The sequence below is a fragment of the Ciconia boyciana genome, chromosome 3 (genome assembly GCF_034638445.1).
Source record: "Ciconia boyciana chromosome 3, ASM3463844v1, whole genome shotgun sequence".
NCBI lineage: Eukaryota > Metazoa > Chordata > Aves > Ciconiiformes > Ciconiidae > Ciconia > Ciconia boyciana.
Genome location: NC_132936.1, coordinates 66,141,755 through 66,161,928, shown reverse-complemented (window position 1 = coordinate 66,161,928; position 20,174 = coordinate 66,141,755). Strand labels below are relative to the sequence as shown.

Genomic DNA, 20,174 nt, shown 5'->3' with positions numbered 1-20,174 from the left:
AATTTTTATCACCTTTGCAAGGCTGGCATTACTAATAGTAATGCAGTGATGTACTAAGCTACTTAAATCTCTTTCAAAACAGAGGATGGTCCTCCCCACACCCCTTTCATGCTAAGGGGCCACCCCAACCTCTCTTTAATGACAGCATGTGCAAATCTCAACAGATCTTCACAAACCTGTGAAGAGGTATCTTACTACAGAAAATTTGATTTCTCTATTGACTGAGGACGTAATCCAGAGCTTGTTAAGAGTTAATGGATTGACCTCCCTTTGAATCAGTGCCTGCATATTCAATTTGCTTTGCCCTAAATGAAGTGTGCTGCTGTGGAGGAATGTGCTTTGTAAACCACAAACCTCCTTATTCTGGATATGTTCTCTGAAGATGAAATCCTACAATAGAATCTGTGTACAGTGCTGTCACAGTGTGCGTGCTGGTTAGACAGTAAATATTTGCTTGCAAACCTGAGCAGAAGGTTGAAGAGAAGCTCTGCAGTGCTCCATCCACCTCCTCTATGCTGGGAAGAGCTATAAGCCGAGGAAGAAGAGCTTCAAGCGACTGGATAAACAGCCGTGCACTGTGCTGGTCTGCTTCTTGGTTTTTCAGCAATTTCAGAGAGAGCGCAGCAGTACGTAAGGACCTGTGACCTGGACAATCCCGTGGTGTCTGCTCCTCGTCAGCCAGGGAGCAATTGTCAGAGCCTATGTCCGAGACATCTGACCTGCCTGAGTCCTTCTCTGCTGCCATGGAATACTGATCGCATGAATCAAACTCAGTCCTAGAAAGGTCCTGGTCATCTACGCTGAAGTTGCTTTCACTGTATCTGGATCCATAGGACCGGGTCTTGCAATCAACTGATAAGAAGTTAGTTATATCTGGATAGACTATGGTGTGGCTTCTCTGAACAACATCTGGCTGGTCAACGGTTTCTGACTCTGGTTCTCTATAACGTATCTCTTTGCTTTCGTGTCCAGCTGGAGATGGCAGTGAGTTTTTTTGACTTTCTGGATTATCCTCTGGAGTTGTCTGTCCCATATCCCCTTCCAAAGTGGTCTGACCAGTGTCTGTGGTAACACTGATGCTAATATCAGGACTCTTCTCATTTCCTGATTCCCAGGCAGGATTTTCTGAGGACAGGATGCGCCTCTGCCACCTAAAGTCAGCATGATTGATCTCCATGGAGTCCCTGCTCGTCTCGGTCCCATCCTTCAATTCTTCTAAGCGCCGGAGCAGCAGCTGGATCTGCTCTTCACTAAGGCCCCTCCCTTGGCTCAGCTCATCTAATGCTCCAAGCAGGGCAAAGACGCAGGATACTGAAGCATAACATGCTTCAATACCACCCTTGATGCACGCTTCTGTCATCCCGTCCATGATACTACAATTAAAATAGAGTTTATTTAAGTGATGCAGCACATACAGTGAGCACATGTCTATCATCCAACACCATCCCTCCATAACCAGGAAAAAAAGAAGTGAAATTATCCTGTAAGACTGTTCCTAAGAAAGACAACTAGCATTAGAACAAATTGTTGTGTCTCCCATGTGGACATGGCCATTCTGTAAAGGGAGTGCCAACCAGGGAAACAGTTACTGTGCATTTGTACCAGCATGCACAGCATGTTTTCCCTTACAGAAAAGGACTTACACTGAAAAAACAAACCTCAACGCCCAACTGAAGCTAGATTTAAAGCCATTTGTGTCCTGAAAATTATCTTATCTACAGGATATGATCTTTATAAGAACTGAGAATCCTTCTTGCTCAATCTGACAATGTTTAAATGTTCGATTACCTCCTTTGACTTAATCTTGCAAATGTACCTCTAAATAAGCACACAGTGATTTCATTGCAAGGTTAGGGACCCAAACCCAAGAATTTCCAGCTGTAAACCAACATATTTGGGTATTTTGGCAAACTCCACAAGGCAGTTATCTATGCCTTTACAAACAGGCCTAGACTGACGACAAACCAGTAAGAGCTTTAACCCCTCTTCCATTTTCACAGCTTATTTAATCAGGGAGACACCCTGATTTATATTTGGGTATGCTTCTGAAGGTACAACTGTTTAAGTGTCCTGTGTGCACAGGTTTAAGAGAGAAGAGGCTAAAGGAGGAAACAAAGCATACAGCTTGAGAAGATCCAGATGGGACTTCCTTTTAGAAATAGACCTCTTCCTGGATTCTGACTCAGAAGAGCAGGGCCCTGCCAAATCACAAAGCCGCCGAGGACTGCCAAGTATCTGAAAGGAAAGGAATCAGAAGTTACTAGAGGATTATCTAAGCAGTATTTAAATACAATAAATCAGTCACAGTTCTATCAAGCCCTGGTAGCAGTACTGTAATTTCTCATAGCAAAGGAAAACAGCACACTGATGTTCTACTTATTAAAGCTACCTTTCCTCTTTTTAAAGGCAGAAAAGCAGACAGAGGAGAGCAGAATATTCAACAAGAATCACATACAGAATGTTTTCCAGTGCTCTCAATTTTTGACTGAACATGTTTCAGCTGATACTGCACACAAGACAACCTTTATGCCTAAATATAGAGCAAGTATCTTGCATTGTATTATATACCAAAGGGGGCCTTTCTCTTCAGCCACCCAGTTCAAAATGATAGAGTCATGCAAAGGTAGGCAAAGTGATTCCTTCTGACCCAACCTGCTGGGTGGTGTCCTGTTAATGCCCACCAGGAAATACAAGGAAAAGGCTTTACAAAGAAGCCCATATTAATAAGTAGAAAGAGGCAACAGATATGTCCTGCAGGAAACAACATTAGACTGAGCTTTTCCTAAAACTTCAGTTGTCATCTTGCTATTGTTTAAAATTAGAAGACAAGTGGAAGAATTAGAGGAAGACAAGTGCCAGGGTGACTGCCAGTTCAGACAACAACCCAGTGGGTGTCTGTGTGGTATTAGGAGAGATCTTCAGACACAGAACAGCCTAGGTATGCACAAGCTAGAACAAAAATCCTCTAAGAGACACCCCTGTTCTTACAAATTACGTAAGTTGTCTTGTGTTCCACAACATGAGAAGAAAGCCACACATGTGAAATGGAAGAGCCCATGATTTCACCTGCTGCTCAAAGAAGTCTCACAGTGCTCCAGTTCTAGTGCTGTCAGAGGCACTGGGCAAGAGGCCAGAATGGACTGGTCTTGACATGGCCACTTAAGACATTGGCAGCTTCCTTGTGGCTATTCTAATAACGCTCAAAGAAACTGTATTTCAAAAACCTGGCATATAATCAAAGCATGTATTCACCTTAATGCCTGGAATGCTACACTGTGAGGATGAATGCCCCCTCCTAGCAAGAGCAGAGAGTGGGGAAAGATGCCAAAGAAGTTGAGAACTGGATCACTATACTGTATCTCACCCAAAAGAGCAGTCATGACTCAGTGGTAAGATCTGCTCCTTGCAATACCACAGCATGAACACTGACAGAGTTGCCATAGCAGCTTGTGTTATGGAGACAAATATAGCTTCTACGACTGTAAAACTAAAAATATTTGTCAGAGGGGCTTTGATGTAACAGCTGTGCTCAGAAAGGGCGATTTCAACATCCCTAGTGCTAAGGTATGGAATGGACTGGTATGCATGTACCAGCAACATTTACTGTTAAATAAACATTTTCCTTTACGTGCCTGGATTTGCACATGTGATTATCCTACCTCTTTCATAATTTTGATGGCTTCTACTCGGTGCTGAGGTGGTGGGTAAAGCAATATCCGGTGATAAAGAGACTGCAGCACAGGCTTCATGGATTCCACTGACCCCACCAGTCGAACCAGTTCTGCTGCAACATAATATATGGTCCGTGCAACTGGCCCACTAAGGGCAGGTGCTGTGGAGGAACAACCTGAACCCCGACCATGATCAGAGATCCCTGAGGAAGGTGAATCAGCCTCAAGGCAGATGCTGCTGTGGGCAGAGGTGATAGTTTTGTCATGGATTGGATTTCCCAGGATTACTACTAGGGCTGGACACAGTTGCTTCCTGAGAAAAAGAGAAAAGCAGCAGATGGTAACTGAAAAAAAATAATCTCACAGGAACAGATTGAAAATAGCCCACGGTTAAATGAGATACACACTCTTGTTTTAATGATCAGTCAACAGCAGTGGCTAGATAGAATAACAAATTACGCCAGGCTTTTTTCATCTCTCAAGCATCAGCATGCTAGTACATATGGAAATACTTTTGGGTGCTTTATAAACATGATACTGATTTTGCAAGTTCATGTTGCTGCACAGTGCTGTCCTTTACAGGATAGCATGCCTGCCTCTTTCATTGGCTGCAACCCACTGCAAGGTAGAAATTCTAGGTTTCTACTGCCAAGTGTTTCTTCTTCAGTCCAACTTGGGAGCTTTAAAAAAACCTGACCAAATAAAACACAATCTATGTTAACTAGAAGGCCTGATGTTCGATTTTAGTAAGCATCCTTAGTTTTGAGCCTGTTTTGCTGGCTTTTGAGGACATAATTAAAGCCCTCTACAGTAACTCGAAGTGTGCACTGTAACTCCTCAAATGCCACTATACACTAAAAACACTATCCTTCCTTCAACTGTCTTTCTGCATGAACACTCAAGTTAAGTGATTCCACACCAGCAGATCACTCTTCTGTGGAATCAGAGCCAAAACCAACTCAGCACTTTGCTCCATTAGCTGTTATTTCAGCTTTCCACTCACGCACTTGACATTTTACTTCAGTCTGCAAGACCCTAATTTAAAAAGCCAAGTGCTGCATGAGAATGCAGTCCCAAACCTGATTTTCACCCACATGCCTCAGAGGTTCAAGCTGGCCCCTAGAGCAAGCACGCAATGACAAGTAAAAATTCAGCATAAAAAGTAACACATCTTCATAGGTAAGTACATCTTATTTTCTCAAGATTTTTATGCAGCCCAGAACTTTCATTGCTTCTCTTAATGTGTTTGCTAACACAGCCTGGCTTCCTGAAGTCACAGAAAGAAAAACAGCTTTTAATCACACATCAGATAATGACTTTGAATCTGCTTATTCTATTTCTTTGTCCAATCAGGTACACTTCAAAACATATCAATTCACTGCTTAAGAAATGTGCCTGCCTCGAAGCAGGCATAATCACAGGTTGCAACAGCAACATGTTCCCCACACATCTTAGTCCCATCAAAGTACTTCTGTATCAAACTACTGAGAACACTGTCAGGAGAACACAGAGCTAAATCTTCTCTGTCTGCTCCCTTCTTTATCTTCTGTTGAGAACTGACTACAAAGTGCCAACCAGAGAGAAAGTTGTGTGCATGTAGGCAACAGCTCCTTAAAGAACAAAGACAACTATCAGTTTGGTTCACAACTTCACTAGACAGCTAATGGATTAGTATGTACTTATACTGCTATATATTCAAAATGACATTTGCAGTTTAAACTGTTTCATGTCTTCCTAGTGGTTTGTTTTTTTTTTTTCCAGTTCATCTTAAGCATGTAGCTAGAGGATGCATATTCCTTGGCAGCAATGCAGATTAAGAAGTCCTGCCCCTGGGCTTGCCCTCATGATACACAGTTACAAATACAAACACATGTAGATTTGCAGCATAAACTGGATCATCAAAATGATGTAAATTTAAAATAAAACAGGAAGTGTTTTATTTTAACTGAGATCACTTCAGTGACCTTGCTTATAGGACGGCCCCACAGTCAGTCACATAAGCATAAACAAAGGGTTGAGTGAAATTCAGGGGCAGAAACTTCTGAAATGGGTTTGCCATGAAAGAGAGAATTCTGCCCTTACATTAGAGCTCCCAGAGGCCTCTGCACAGGGTGCCCGTGCAACACTGCCAAGTGTTAGCAAGTTGAAGACCTCCCAGTCCAGCAACCACCGATTTTCCTGGGACAGCAAGGGAAGTTACAGGTGCCTCTACATTTGCATCCTTAGAATTGGGCCCCAGTCAAACACTTCCATTTCAAAAATTACAGGGTAAAAGCACAAGAAACACATTTGCCATTAACAGTCACATATATCTTTTCTGAACACAATCACCCGCCAAGGTCACAGGATGGGCATAGGCTGCAAGGAACTGCATATTAGTTACATTCTTGCTTTATTGCTATGACTCAATTATCTATATGCTACAAAAACAAAAAGATCACTATTGCAAACAAAAAGAGGGAAAAGGATTATTTCAGGTGCTCTGAGGTGATGGTATCAAACAATTTAGAGGTAGATATGAATACTAAAGACATCAAGCCTTTCTGGTGAAGTGTATTAAAAAGAGGATTTCTTGATAAAGTGGAAGCACCATGAAGACCATTTAGCCTCAGCCCTTATACAATGCAGGCCATCAGCATTTCTAGTCACCAGCACACCATCTGACATTAATTCTGCTTATCTTCCTGTATTACTGCATCAGAGCAGTAAGAATCTCTACAGCACCCTGCTACGGTAAGCAGAATATTTGTGTGTTTAATGCCACACACAAATTCAAACTATTGCAGAAAGCGTAAGAGATTTTCTGTTCTGGCTAAATACATTAGAATTCATTACAGTGATAATTCACTACAGGAATTTAATGTGCTAGCTGAGCATGAGGTCCTAACCAGTCTTATATGAGGCACAGAATGAACTGATAGTAGGTTAACAGCGAGCTCTGCTCACATCTGGAGATTTATTAGGTTTGTTTGCATGGTTGGGGGGGGGGGAGAAGGTCCTTTTATACTTACAAACTGGATATTTGCATTAGTCTTCAGATGTACTCACCATATTAGATCAGTGAATCCTTTGTGCTGGTGCATGCTGGGAGAGGAGCTGTTTAACATGGAGAGGATGCACTCCAAGTAAAGAAGTTGAAGTTGCCGATTGTCACTGGCAAAGAGAAAAGATGCCACTCATGTCATTAAAACAAAGATTATTTAATTTTCTAAAATAACTACATTACTTCACTTGAAAATTGCACCGCAATTTACAGCAGTGATTTATTTTGCTTTTTCCTATGGATTTACAATGGTGTGATCACTTTTATCATCCCTTTTATTTTGTACTGATCACGTGCAGCTATCTGCTACTTTTTATAAGTAATAGAAAGAAAATAGATCTAATTAATCAAATTTCAGAGTGAGGAATTAAAAAAAAAGTGGAAAAAAGAGGAAGAAGAAAACAGAAATAATTCTTCAAACTCAACCTAAAAACTTGAGGAGGAAGGAACCCTTAAACAGAGGAAAAGGAGACAACCAAAATATTTTGGACTATTTGATAGTTTCTTCAGGCAATCTGGAGGGCATTTAGACTGCTCTCTTCTGGTTATTTTTTCTCTTTTCTTGGTGACAGCCACAATGCTCAAAAGTCAATGTCTATAGGCAGAAAGTCACATGATGACATGGCTCCCTTCCAGGGCCTTGCCAGTTACTCTGTCAAAACCATCAACACAAAGTGAGCTTCATAAGAAAGAATGTGAAAGATCCTGTGGACACCTGGAACTGATGCACTTGTAATGTACAATGTGCTTGTACCTACTCTCAGAATTAGCTGCAGGATTCAGGAGACAAGCAAGGCTGAGGTCTGCCTTATGAAAGGAGCTCCCCATGCCAATTGCACTCCCATTCTGGTTTTTATTCCTGAGACGACTAGGATTTAATCATTCTTTTTTGGTCCAAGATGAGAGCTGGAGGAATGTATTTTCTGATGTATGATGGTAGGCAAAGGAAGCTGTAAAGAATGGATTTATCTTAACTGAAATTAAGGAATGAGCAATGTCTGCTCTTCTGTCACTGCCTGAATCCCTTTTGTTCACATAGATGAATTTTCATCCAAGTAGAACAGTACCTGTTTCACATGCCATGCAGAAAATAGTGAATCCCAAGGCTCGAAGCTAGATTTCTAACTCTGTGCTATGGAAGGTTTAAAACTGCTGTCTGGTTATGTATTGTAGAGGTGATAGCCTTTTCCTCACAACAGTCCACACCTATCTGGAAAGATAAACACGTTCCAGATACAATTGCCTTCTTTCCTGACAGCTTTTCTTACAATGTGTCTTAATGCAGATCATCAACATCTTGCAGTTGACACTTGCACGGGCATGCACAGGGCATCCCTGCACTCTTGATGGCTCTGATGCCTCTTACTACCAAATTGTTTTTCTGCAGGTAAGAAATGAACACAGCACTCCTGCACACCTCAACATACCTGTTGTGTTCATATCACTGCTGACACAAATTCCAGAGTCAAAGTCACCAGTGGTCCCAAGACAAAAATTCACCTCCCTGAACTCTTCCTCATCACTCATAGCTGTGCCTCCCTCAAAACCAAATTCTAATAACCTTGAAATTTAGAAGGAGGAATTAAAGTAATCTTCAGACTAAGAAATTAGAACAGGCAGTATAGCATACTAAAACCTCTCTTCACTGTCCTGGAGGTTAGGAAGTTAAGTTGCTGCCCACAAAGTGTTTTGAAGGAGATACCAAAATTGGCCTTGAAAGAAATAAAGGCTTTTCATTCACGGAGTTAGTTGTTTAACAAGCCATCCTAATTAAACTAATTTTCCTCAGATTCAAACAGAATCCTTTACTATGCTTTGTGCATAATTAGAGATCCTAACAGTCTAGGTACATAATTACAAGCATGAAGGAAATCATGGCTCAGTGAGTATTTTTAAGTCCTCTGAATTTCTTACTGTACTTTAAATACAGCATCCCTCAATCTGTTCTAATTCAGTACAGTTTTATTGGGAGGTGGGATTGCAGATAATTTTTTAAAAGACTTCCAGTGATTTTGAGAGATCCTGTCAGGTAGTTTAGTTTTGATATTTCATAACCAGTAATTCAAAGTTATTATCATTTGGTGGACAATACTTATCAGATGATAGCTGCTTATAGCTTCACATGTGGGCAAAATTTGATACAAAGAATTAATCTTTCATCTGGTTTTGCCACTTGCTATTGTTAGATACACACTTTTGAAGATCTCTTCTTATTGTCCTGTAACTACGCACACAACTAAAAATGAAATAAATGATCCTTTAGAAGATTCAGAAACCTGCTTTTGTTTTCCCAAATGCTGACACTGATTAAATAAAGCTAAGTAAGGCACTCTTCCCATTCAAATCTTGCTGTAATTAGAGACACTTATGGGAGGAAAGTCTATAGAAGAACTGCACACAAAGATGTCTGTGCTGTCTTTGGCTCTGGTAGTTCCTAAGCCATAGACTTCCTGAAAATAGTAGAGTATATAAAAGGAAGTACTGATGCATGCTTGTTTTGTATTTCTCCCATTTCCCCGAGTTCATCACAGGCTACTTTCAGAGACATACAGTCCAACCAAAGAGATAACATTATGCTATACTGAAAATAGTTTCAGACTGGCTTTTTCGCTACCAGTCAGGTGATTTGCAACTGGCAGTAGCAGCAAGTTAAATCTTATTTTACTGATACAGAAACAATGTCGTCAAGTAAGAACTTGTTTTTCCCTTAAAACTTTTGAAGTATTTCCAGCTTGCTATGTTTCTAGTTTTAAAATAATTGCTGTATAACGTTTGCATTGCTTTTGGCTGGTTTGTCACCTCTTGTAACACTTAAGGCTTTTTTTGGCTCATTTCTTAATAGACCATTAGTCAAGCCATGCTAGAATGCCACAGGAAGTCATATTTAACTCATGAGTAGGTATTTACTGTTACAGTACTGGCCAACAAGAGACTCTAGTATTTTAATGCAGTGTAGCACCCTATTACTGCCCATAATAACTGCATTTTAAAAGTCAGCTCACACATTTCCAAGTAGGTAGAATGTATGATATTCCTAAATTTAAGGAATGCTTTGGTAATGCAAATTATTTCAATTGGATAAATGCTGCCTTTCAAAGAAGGGCATATTAATTCATTCTGCATATTAAATGTTTCTGTTAGGTTTTCCATGTCTCTTGTAATTGTTGTTCTCTCTACAATGGTTGCTTTCAAGCTAGAAAAGAAAACTTCTCCTTTGACAAGTATTTTGCTGCTGTATGGGAATTACTTATAGATTAGATTTACTGGAAGCTCTTTAAAGCTGAACAGTGCACAGAGAAGGCAAATTAGCTTCTAATCTCAAGTGATGATTAAATTAATGCATCATGAACAACACTTCCTCTAATAAACACTTAATTTAAGCAGTTTTGCTCCATAATCTCAGAACTACAACAGTACAATCACATGTATCAGTGACACTCTCAATCTCCAGGTAATAAATTCAAATTATAAACCGAAATAACTCACTTTATGACAGCCTGGAGCTTCTCACAGAGCACAGTGAGGACAGATACAACATCATCACAAAGAGACTCAGCTGAAGTACCTCCAAAAAGGACAAAGATCAGAGGCATTACATATGTGCAGCTGGATTACAACCTCAATTCACTGCATAGACTTTCAGAGTTGGTTGGAGCTTCTAAATAATGAGCAGAGCTCCCAAAATTCATAGAGAAGATCCAGTAGCAAAAGTCCTAGATTAGAAAGTGATCTCCACACAATGAAAAAGCAGTAGTATTAAATCCGGAGAGAGCATTGATTGCTTACATGCATTTACAGAAGATTAGCTGAAATCCAATTCAGATAATAACATAAGTATATAAATAAATAATTAAAAAGGGACTGGCTCCAGTACTTCTACATGGCAGCTAAAATTTCTGTATCTCTCCCTGTAGTTTGTCTCTGCTACACAGCTTCTAATGTCTGATCAGGTCCTGATCTTAAAAGGGGATGCTTGTGCACTTCAAAGATTTTAACCTCCATCCACACAAGTTCTCCTGCAGAAATCCAATGAGAAGATCAAACTCAGGGATTATTTTTACCTATCAGGGAAGATGGTAGAAGTTAACCCAGAATTGGAATAGAAATAATTCTCTTGTAAAATAAGCATTTGGCAAGCATGAACACACCTAGTGATGTGCTTTCAAAAGCTGCCGTTATAGAAACTGTATCTCTGGCCTGAAATACAGTAACAAAATCATTTTCAGATTCTACATCCTACTCTATGAATCTGTTTCAATTTAGGAAGTAAAGTCACTTACTAAAACTTCCTCCAGAGCACTGAAACTCCTTAATTACAGAAGTTAGCACCTTGAAACAATCATTTATTACTATGTTGAGTGCAATGCTGTTACCATGGACCAAATGAAGACATGACTCAAAATACCAGGAACTAACAGGGCTGTCTCAGTTCTTACCACAGGTCACATCAAGCTATAGAGAAGGTAAGAAATCCTGAAGATGCCATTCTTGTGACATCAAACAGTACTGTGCTGATGAAAGGAAAGTGAAGAATAAAAAAGCTGGATTAGAAGGAGTCACTAAAAAAAGTGGTACAAATACCTTGAGTCTTGAATTTCTGCAAGGCGTCACGGTTTTCAATTGTCTGTTGAGGAAAGACAAAGGTGGTGTAATCAGTGGAAGTGGTACAAAAACACTGTAAAAGCAATACTTCAACAGCAGAGCTTTCTTAACAAATCCATGTGCTCCATCTGTTTTGGGTTTTTTGTTTGTTAGGTTTTTTTAAGTGAAGCTTTTGCATAACATTTTCAAAAATTCCTTAAGATCTGTTTTAACAGTCTTTTTAAGGAACTCACATCTCATTGAGCTGAACTAGGATTTGTAAGTCCTTAAGGGATTTCCTACACCTAAAAAACCTCAGTAATAACTAAGCATGTAAGTCGCATTGAAAATAACTGAGAGGAAAGCATAGTCTAGATTTCACAAAGTACTTAGAAACGAAAATCAATTGAGTATTAGAGAGTTTATCACATTGTCATCGTTAACATTACAGTGCCAACACAATTAATGGCAGTCAGGAAATGGAAATGACCTCTTACATCATTTCATTCAGCTGCGGTATAGGAGTCTTCCTATCAGTGCACAAAGGGGTCAAGCCAAATTCTCCTCTCAAGCACCAGTAACAAACTGCCAGGAGCTAAATGCAGCTCTCATACTTTCACCTACTCCTCAGCTAAGAACAGAACTAACAAAATTCAACTTTCAGACCCAAACTGAAATGTCAAAACTACTGGTTTTGGTTTGGTTTTGGGTTTTTTGGGGGTTTGTTGTTTTTTTTTTTTGTAAATGTTTTGGCTAGTAAAATGAACCTACTTAGCACAGACAGAAGGTAAGTTTAAGTAAACCAATTAATTCTGTTCTGCAGTTGCTCATTAGGATAAAAGTAATCTAGTCTAATAATCCAAAATAGAATTCGTCATCTTAATCCAAAACAGATGTAAGGAAAATAATCTGTACAACTACAGTCCTTAAAATTTCCTAAGAAATGGAAACTGACTTTTACAAATAGTACTTGTTTGATAATATGATAATATACAAAGCAGCACAAATGAATGTAAGAAACCAATGTAATATCACGTGTGCCCAGAACATTTACAGTTTTGCTGACAATGTGCTGGATTTCATCCAAACAGCTCTCATGGACTTTAATAATGCAATAAATACAATTTATTTTTCTGCTAACAACCAAGGAAAGAATTTCATAAGCTTCAATTATCTTCTACAAAAAAGTAGAAGAAAAACCTCAATTACACTTTCCTTAGTTGATAATTCATTTTGTTTATGTAAATATTTGTCATGCAAAGACTTTTGGCAAAAGGATTTCAATGAACCTTAGGAAAACAAGCAAACAAAATAAAGAATGGAAAAGGCCAAGGCAGCCTGACATCAGAACAAAGCCTCTTTTGTTTAATGGAAGGAAAAAAAAAAAAAGTCAAGTAGAGCTGACAATGTGAGAGCTGCATTTCCGATAGACTACTCTGAGGCAGGCGCAGAGTCAGAGCCCAAAAAAGCTTTTAAACAGGATTAATTGTGGAAGCGCCAAATAAAAGCCACAAGGCACAACAAGCCAGTACAACACACTGCAGCCATGGACATGGAACCATTTGTTGATGCCAGAAGGCTCACCATATTTTCTTGCTTTTGTCGTAACTGTAAAGTCAAGTCACTCAACATTTGGCTGAGGGTTGCCCGCACAGCGGTGTTAATGCTCCGCTGGTGACAGCTAGATACATATGTCTCAATGCAAACCTGATGAGGAAACAAGATAGCAGTACATAGATATGAACTGTAACTTACCAGCAACACGTTTTAGGAGGATACCAAGGTCTCTCGCATGCAGATAGTCAGCCTTCCTTACTATTTCATATTGCTTTATTAGCACATAAAAAGTTTTCAGCAACATGGAATACTGAGTAAGTAGCATCTAGAAGCAGCATGCAATTCATCAGTTAGTCTCACAGCTGCAGGAATGGTAAGGCAAAATTGGCAAAGTCTTCCCCTTCTGTCAAACCCAAGTGATTTTGGCACTTGCCTTGCTCTGTATATAATTCCCTAAATGCTGCTTTGATTGTTCATTTCTAGATACTTATTTGTAACTACCACTCTGCAAGTCTGTACCTGCCATGTAAATACCCTCCAATTCTTTAAGGTCGCTGCTTCTGTTGTATAGGTATTTGTCACTTTTTCTATAATTAATTATTACATACTGCAGGACATCTGAAAGCCTAATACAGAAAATACGATAGTGTTTTACCATAAATAACACAAATGATTGCCTTTTAATAACTGGCAATCAACCCATGGGCTTCTCAATTCAGAGATCCCATGGGAGCCAAGGTAGCAATGAAAGAACACTGATGGATCGTCCAGTTCCCAGCTCCATGCCCAGCTGCTTGCAGTTTTTTGACACTGTGCTGTCACCAGAGTTGTGCTTGATTTTCGCCCCCAGATGATGTTATACAAATAGTCACCAAAGCATAATGCAGCTAGGATCCTGGGGACAGCACACTGCAAAATGCAGTTTCCATCCTTGATCAGACTTTCTGTGAGAGGTGTTGGTCTCTGGAAGAGCTGCTATAACTGTAGTAACCACTGTAACTACTGCACAGTAATTATTAAGTGGCTTATAGTCTTGATGGAGCTGAGTGGGTTTGTGACAGAACTGTGCAATACAATCTTCTCAGACTGTGACCTGAAGAAGCATTTTGGTCCTTTGGCCTACACTGAGTTTTATCATTAACAATGACTGTAAAAAAAACCGTAAATGACTGTTCACATACTTTTCAGTCTTTGTGGTTTTATTTGGATATTTAGCTAGTGAGAAGAACCATGAATAAAGATTAAACTAGCTATGAAAAAAAAAAGTAATTAAAAAAAATAGTATAAATGATAGGCATGAAGAGTATACATAAATGCGCCTGGTGTATGTTTTTGAATGAGAAGGATATTATACCATGTAAAGCCATTCTTATAGTTCCCTAACAAGGATGAGTTTTTAAGAGGGAAAAATAGAAGTGATCTGATTATACAGGCTAATCAGTATTGACACAGGCACATGGACGAGACTCTTGATTGTTTCTAACTCCTAATGAAATGAAACCAAGCTATTCCATTGACAAAGAAAGGCTGTGGGCTCGAGGCTATGAAGTTTAAGATGAACATGTTGCTGGCACGTTTCTGCATTTGTTAGAGTGGAAAACAACATAGGTATGTTCCTAAGACCCTTTTGACCTCCTCACTTTGGGTGACCTCACATCTCAGCATTTCAATAAAACCAGAGGCACAAGAAAGCATGACTGAGTTTCTTGGATACAAACTACATCTTAAGTGAGTGATCTAAGATGTCACACATGGAAGCTACTTAAGTATGGCTCTTGCCTTATTTTCCCTTGTTTCCCAACTACACTGAGAGATAGCATTCCAGAGCTTTTCAAGTGTATCTATATCTCTCCTTATCTCATGCTAGCAACACTATGCAAATGACAAACTGAGACTGATTACCTCCTTTGACAATATGCTAGAACAGGTTACAGTTGAACACATTTGCAGGATATAAGGGACTGAGTCAACAGCATATCTCATTCTTGTTGCCCTTTTTCAAGATTCCAAGATCCCCTCAAATAATACTCCCCAAACATAAGGGATTTTATTTAGCTCGAGATCAATTAGTCAGTAATGAAGGTGGTCTTCTAAGTTAAAAGAAGGCCTGGACCAACTCTGCCCATCATTCAGATATCACCAGAACTCCAGTGCTCAAAAACCCCTAAAGCCTGTTAACCATGTACAGCCCTTCACAGAGGCCAAACCATTCCACTGCTGCTGAGATCATTCTCTTGAGCTTTAAGTCTTTTTCTAGACTACCTGAATTAATTGATGAAATACCATTCTTAAAGGTAGGCTGACTTTCTGGAAAGAGCATGGTTGATCTCTCCTTTTTCTCTCCCCTCCCCATGCCGGCTAATGAGCAGCAGTACTATCCACTTCAGCTCCGATCTTACAGAAGGCCTGTGTCCCAAAATGGCTGAGCAAGGTACCTTTAGAAAAGCCATTGATGAAGCACCACCAGTAAAAATGCGAGAGCTCAGGGCCCCGAGGAGGTGTGCAATGGACATTTTGATCATTTCATGCATTCGGGGACTTCCAGCTCTATGGCATGCAAAACACAACTAAGAGCAAAACACAGAAGGGTTAGCCAATGAAACACAACAGAGTCAAACAAAACAAACCTCCAGAGGGTAGATGGGAGTAACAAATACACACATAAAACCACACAACAGTCAGAGCATGAACTGAACTGTCTTGCAGGGGTCTAGGCAAGCATGAGAAGGTGCACACAGCAAGATTTAGTCTGTTTCCAATACTTAAGCCACAAAATACAGTACTCTTCATGTTGGATGCTTCTGTAATTTGAAGCTGATAATATTCAGAAAGATTTGGGGTGCCATTATTTCGTACACACGAATTGAGAACTATCAGGCAGTGCAAAACAGCCAGACTGTAGCCTTGTTTGTCAGAGAGACTCCTCAGAGAGTTCTACCAGTAACGCAGGCAGCACCTTTCCAATTCTGCAGTGGCTCCACTTTGCTACAGAGGGCAGGCTAGGAAAACTAAGGGACTGACTTGGAAAGAAATGCCAGATAGCAGGGGCACTGGAGCAGAAAGCTCCTCTCTGCCACCTTTCCCTTAGAGCAAGTCAGAACAATAAATGCCGAGGCTAAGCAAATGCTGAACGCAGAAATAATTTTCTGTTTCCTACTGCTTATACGTTACAGAATTCAGATACAAAGGCATATTGAGTCCACCTGTTATAGCCTTTGCCTTACCTAAAACCTGGCCAGGGAGAACCTGAGGAAGCATGTATGTGCCTAGCGGGAATTGCTAATTAAAAAGACCTAGGCATTCACTGAGGCAATATTTTTGAGGTGTGTGGGGAAAATAGCTGTACCTCCAAACACTGCAAATAGAAACATGCATGCTCTGTATTACAGCTTGTTGCAATTCCCTGAAGGAAATGAAAGTTTTGTTTGCTTTCTGGCACATCTCATCAGCCTGCATCAGGGCTCCTGTTCATTTTAAAAGAAAAAAGGCAAAACTATAATTGTGCTAACTTCTACCACTATACTAGCAAAGGTTTTTAAGAGCCAGGCTAGCCATTTGGGAATGAAAGTGAAGTGCAACTACCAAGAACAGCAGGGTTTAACTCCACTCTATGAAAGAAAACTGCCATTCTTCAGGATGCTTTAAATGAGTAACAGGCCTATTGTTATCCAAATTTTCAGAGAGAACAGAAAATATGATTTGTGACACAGCTTATAGCACACAGACCATGACTGATGGACCATTTTCCCCCAGTCTTAGGCAATGCTCTTAAAGATTGAAATCTGAAGGGTTTAGAGCCATTAAATGCTTTTTCCAGCAAGTACTTTGTCTAAGCTAGAGCTCTAACTACAGCAAAGAGATGCACTAAGCTGAATTCATCAGCGTTTGCCTTGCATGTTAGAAAGTCTGCTGAGAAAAACTGCAGCAGGGGAAACTATCTGTTTTTTCTTCAGTTTGGGACACTGTCCTAAAGAGGGTTTAGTAAAACTTAAGAAGTTGTGGCTTGCTCTAAATACCAATTCAGTTCACCCTTGCTGCACCATCTACAGGTGGGACTTACAAAGACCTTCAAAAATAGCCATACATTATGGATTTGGAAGTCTCATATAGCATGAGAGAAACCAAAGTCTAAGCTGTGCAGGACATCTGGAATGAATAGTACTTTTTTTAATCCTATATATGTTATATATACAAACTGTTTATGTTGTATCCCTGCCTTTTAAAGCCCATTTGTTACAAACTGGCAGTTGTTTTCTTTGGCTCCCTGTTATCCCTACAACCCCATTCTCAGCTTCCAAGGGGACAACACAAGGTCAATTTTATTTCTAAACTTAGAAAATACTGTAACTTCCAGGTAAAGTTAGTTTATTTTCACATGGGATTTTTCTTTTTTACAAAATACCAAAACCTGAGTAGGAACACATCTCTAAATGTCTACATACACTTGGAGTATAGGACACGTATATAACCTTTACATTGCTCCATGGACATTAGGTCTCCCCATACCACATTAATAATATAATTTTATAATATATCGTGCACACAACAGCATGTGCTGCACAGGAAGATTAAGTGTTCCTGTGCATCTTCTCTAACCTGAGCAAACAGCCTCATGGCTTGCTACACACTGTACTAAAAATATCACCCATCTACAAAGGCTCACTTAATAGACCTGCAGGTATGTTTTTATACAGCTAAAGCTGCTTTGCAATTTAATTCAGACTAAAATCTAATGGAATAAAGGGAGAAGATCACTAATAGCACGAGGACAACACCATGTATCTCGAGGTGTAATAAATCTTTTACTTGGATGTATTAGGAAAAAGATACACACAAGGCTAACAAGGCACATCGTGGCACTTCTGCTAACATGGCAGATTATGGCCTACACACCTCTCTTGAGGAAACTTCATTAGTTTTAGACTTGTACCAGTAAGGAATCAGCACAATGCTGTGTTATAGAGAACTCAAGGAAATTTTTCTGTTGCAAAAGGCAAAGCAAAGTAAATATAAAGAGTAGTAAATGTGCAAGGCTGTAGTATACAATTGTCTGTCAGTTTCCAAAAGTGCCTTCCCATGCAAGCCCATCAGCCCTGCCCAACTTGCAGCTATTTCTTCACATTAGATGTAAGGTAATACCAGTCCTTAAGATGGTAATTGTGACTTGAACTAGTTCAGTTTCAGGGTATGTATGGAAGACACACTCTAGGTAGCGGGGGAACATTAATTGACACATGCAATGGTATGACAGAGGCACTTACCTCAGCAATCTTCAACACTGAACTCCCATTCAGCTCAAATGTGGAGGTATATGTTATACAGAGCAAGACCTTGAATCAAAAAAGAGGGAGGAAGGAAGGAAAAAAATTAAGATTAATCTGTTACTGACTCCCTTCCCCACCCATGTGCTTTTAGCCACAGCTCCTTCCCTTTTTAGGGCAGACATCAGAAGCTTCTTAGCACCATGTGTTACTGCGATAAATGAGATGGCACAATCAAGTTGCTTCCTCCTGAGAAGTTGCAACTGTTGGCCCCAGAGGTACAGCTCAATGGATTATTTATCGCTGTCGCCTATTTCTGACCACAGAAGGAAAGACAAGCCAGTGATCAACTCTGGCCTTGGACTCAATAGCCAGAATCCATTCATATTTTATCCACAAGCTTTGCATGATTTATCATCAGTCCTTCCTTTCATTTATATCAGTATAACAGAGGACAGAAAAAATGCAAACAATACAAGTTATTACTTACGTGACACAGACACATATGTATTATGTGAAACAAGCCATTAATTACTGTTTGACACGAGGATTTCCCAGCCTAGGATATTTGCAGTAAGTGTATCATAGTCACTCAATAACGAGCAGCTAAAAAACAATTCATAAGCCCCAATTCATGAGGGAAGGCTTGTCCTGTCTTGAACTCAGCAGGAGGAATAAGAACTAAAAGCCCCATCCAACACCTTACTTTGAAGAGAAGGGAAGTGGGAATGTGATGTGATCTACCAGGGGGTAGTGTGGTGGGTGACTGGGGAAACATGGTGAGAGGTGCTGTGGTGTAATGCCTTTAGTGTCTGGAGATGTCCTCCCTCCCTCCCTGTCTCCCTTTCCAATATCTCCAGCCCCATGGAAGACTGAGAGAGTCTGAGCTACTTATTGTCCTTTCTCCTTCAAAGCATAAATTTATGCTTTGCTTGGTCTGAAATACCCTGAGTTTTCTGGGATAAGCATACCAGGAAAATATCAATCACACTAACACTACTGTATTGGTCCCTATAACTTCCTCAGCACCTAAGAACTACTGTTCTCTGCTTCACAAGGAAATTCAGGGCATCAGGTAAGTTAGCATTACTGACTGTTAACCATTTCTTTTATTTATTACTTGCTTCTCAGTGGTACTAGGTTTTTATTTTATGGGTAGGTTCTGTGACAGCTACTAATGCACAACACCCTGGGGTAATCTCCTTAGTCTGGAAAGCAAAACAAACAACTTTGCCACAGTGCGTCTGATCAGAGCTTGCAAATAAACAAACAAAAAAAGGAGGCAAAGGAATGCATGTTTGGGGAGACTATTGCCCTTAGGTCCCTGTAAAAGCGTAATTTTTCTGACCTTTTATTGTGTTGCACAGTTTCCAGTGGAACAGTAGAAAACTGCAACGTAACAACTTGAAGCAGCAAACTAGATCAACTCTCAGGTGCAAGCTGTATAATTTCTCTAGGTAGTGATGATCTCTAGAACCATCTGAGAGCCTTCATAAAGAACAAAAAAAACGCTGACCTGCAGGTTAAGAGAAGCAGACAATTCTGATATAGCACCACTTAGCATGCTGCAGCCACTAAACACCCATCATTACTATTAATCTCTGCTTGGGAGAATACTCCTCTATGCAGTTATTTTGCACCAGGGACGGGGAAAAAATCCATTACTGGAAAGCAGGCATTTAATAACTATAGCTTGATCCTATTCTTACGGGAAATGTTTCTACTATAAAAAGTATCCCAAGAAAACCATTACGTAATGGCAATTTTACATTTGTCTTTATACGTTATTTTGCCCTGACTTTCACTCAGTCCTTCATAAATGGAAGCTGAGTAATTTGGATAAATAGCAGAGAGAACAGAAAAGGGCGTGCTACTCTTCTGAAGTACAATAGTCCTGCACTATAATCTCTTTTTCAGATATTTAGTATTTAGCTTTAGAGCAAAGCAAAGTTTCTGAACCAATTTTCTTCTTCATAGTTTCCCTTTTCTGTGAAATGGGCAAAATGGATATTCTCATCTTAAAAGTGTTACACAGCCTACCTCAGTATTACAAGAAGAGAT

At 39.8% G+C, this 20,174-nt stretch overlaps 1 protein-coding gene across 5 annotated transcripts in view; it reads right to left on the bottom strand.

Moving 5' to 3' along the window:
• The window catches only part of ARFGEF3 (ARFGEF family member 3), a 98,983-nt gene that overhangs the window by 42,159 nt on the left and 36,650 nt on the right, over window positions 1-20,174 (bottom strand). For 2 of the 5 annotated variants that reach the window (XM_072855945.1, XM_072855947.1), the window contains exons 5-13: window positions 18,114-18,182; window positions 15,288-15,419; window positions 12,880-13,002; window positions 11,296-11,338; window positions 10,201-10,279; window positions 6,720-6,824; window positions 3,660-3,984; window positions 2,123-2,235; window positions 463-1,373 (exon numbers count right to left, since the gene is read on the bottom strand). In XM_072855945.1, coding sequence (XP_072712046.1) covers window positions 463-1,373; window positions 2,123-2,235; window positions 3,660-3,984; window positions 6,720-6,824; window positions 10,201-10,279; window positions 11,296-11,338; window positions 12,880-13,002; window positions 15,288-15,419; window positions 18,114-18,182 — 1,900 coding nt within the window. The remainder of the gene's footprint in view (window positions 1-462; window positions 1,374-2,122; window positions 2,236-3,659; window positions 3,985-6,719; window positions 6,825-10,200; window positions 10,280-11,295; window positions 11,339-12,879; window positions 13,003-15,287; window positions 15,420-18,113; window positions 18,183-20,174) is intronic. The other 3 variants (XM_072855948.1, XM_072855949.1, XM_072855950.1) reach the window with 2 other exon arrangements.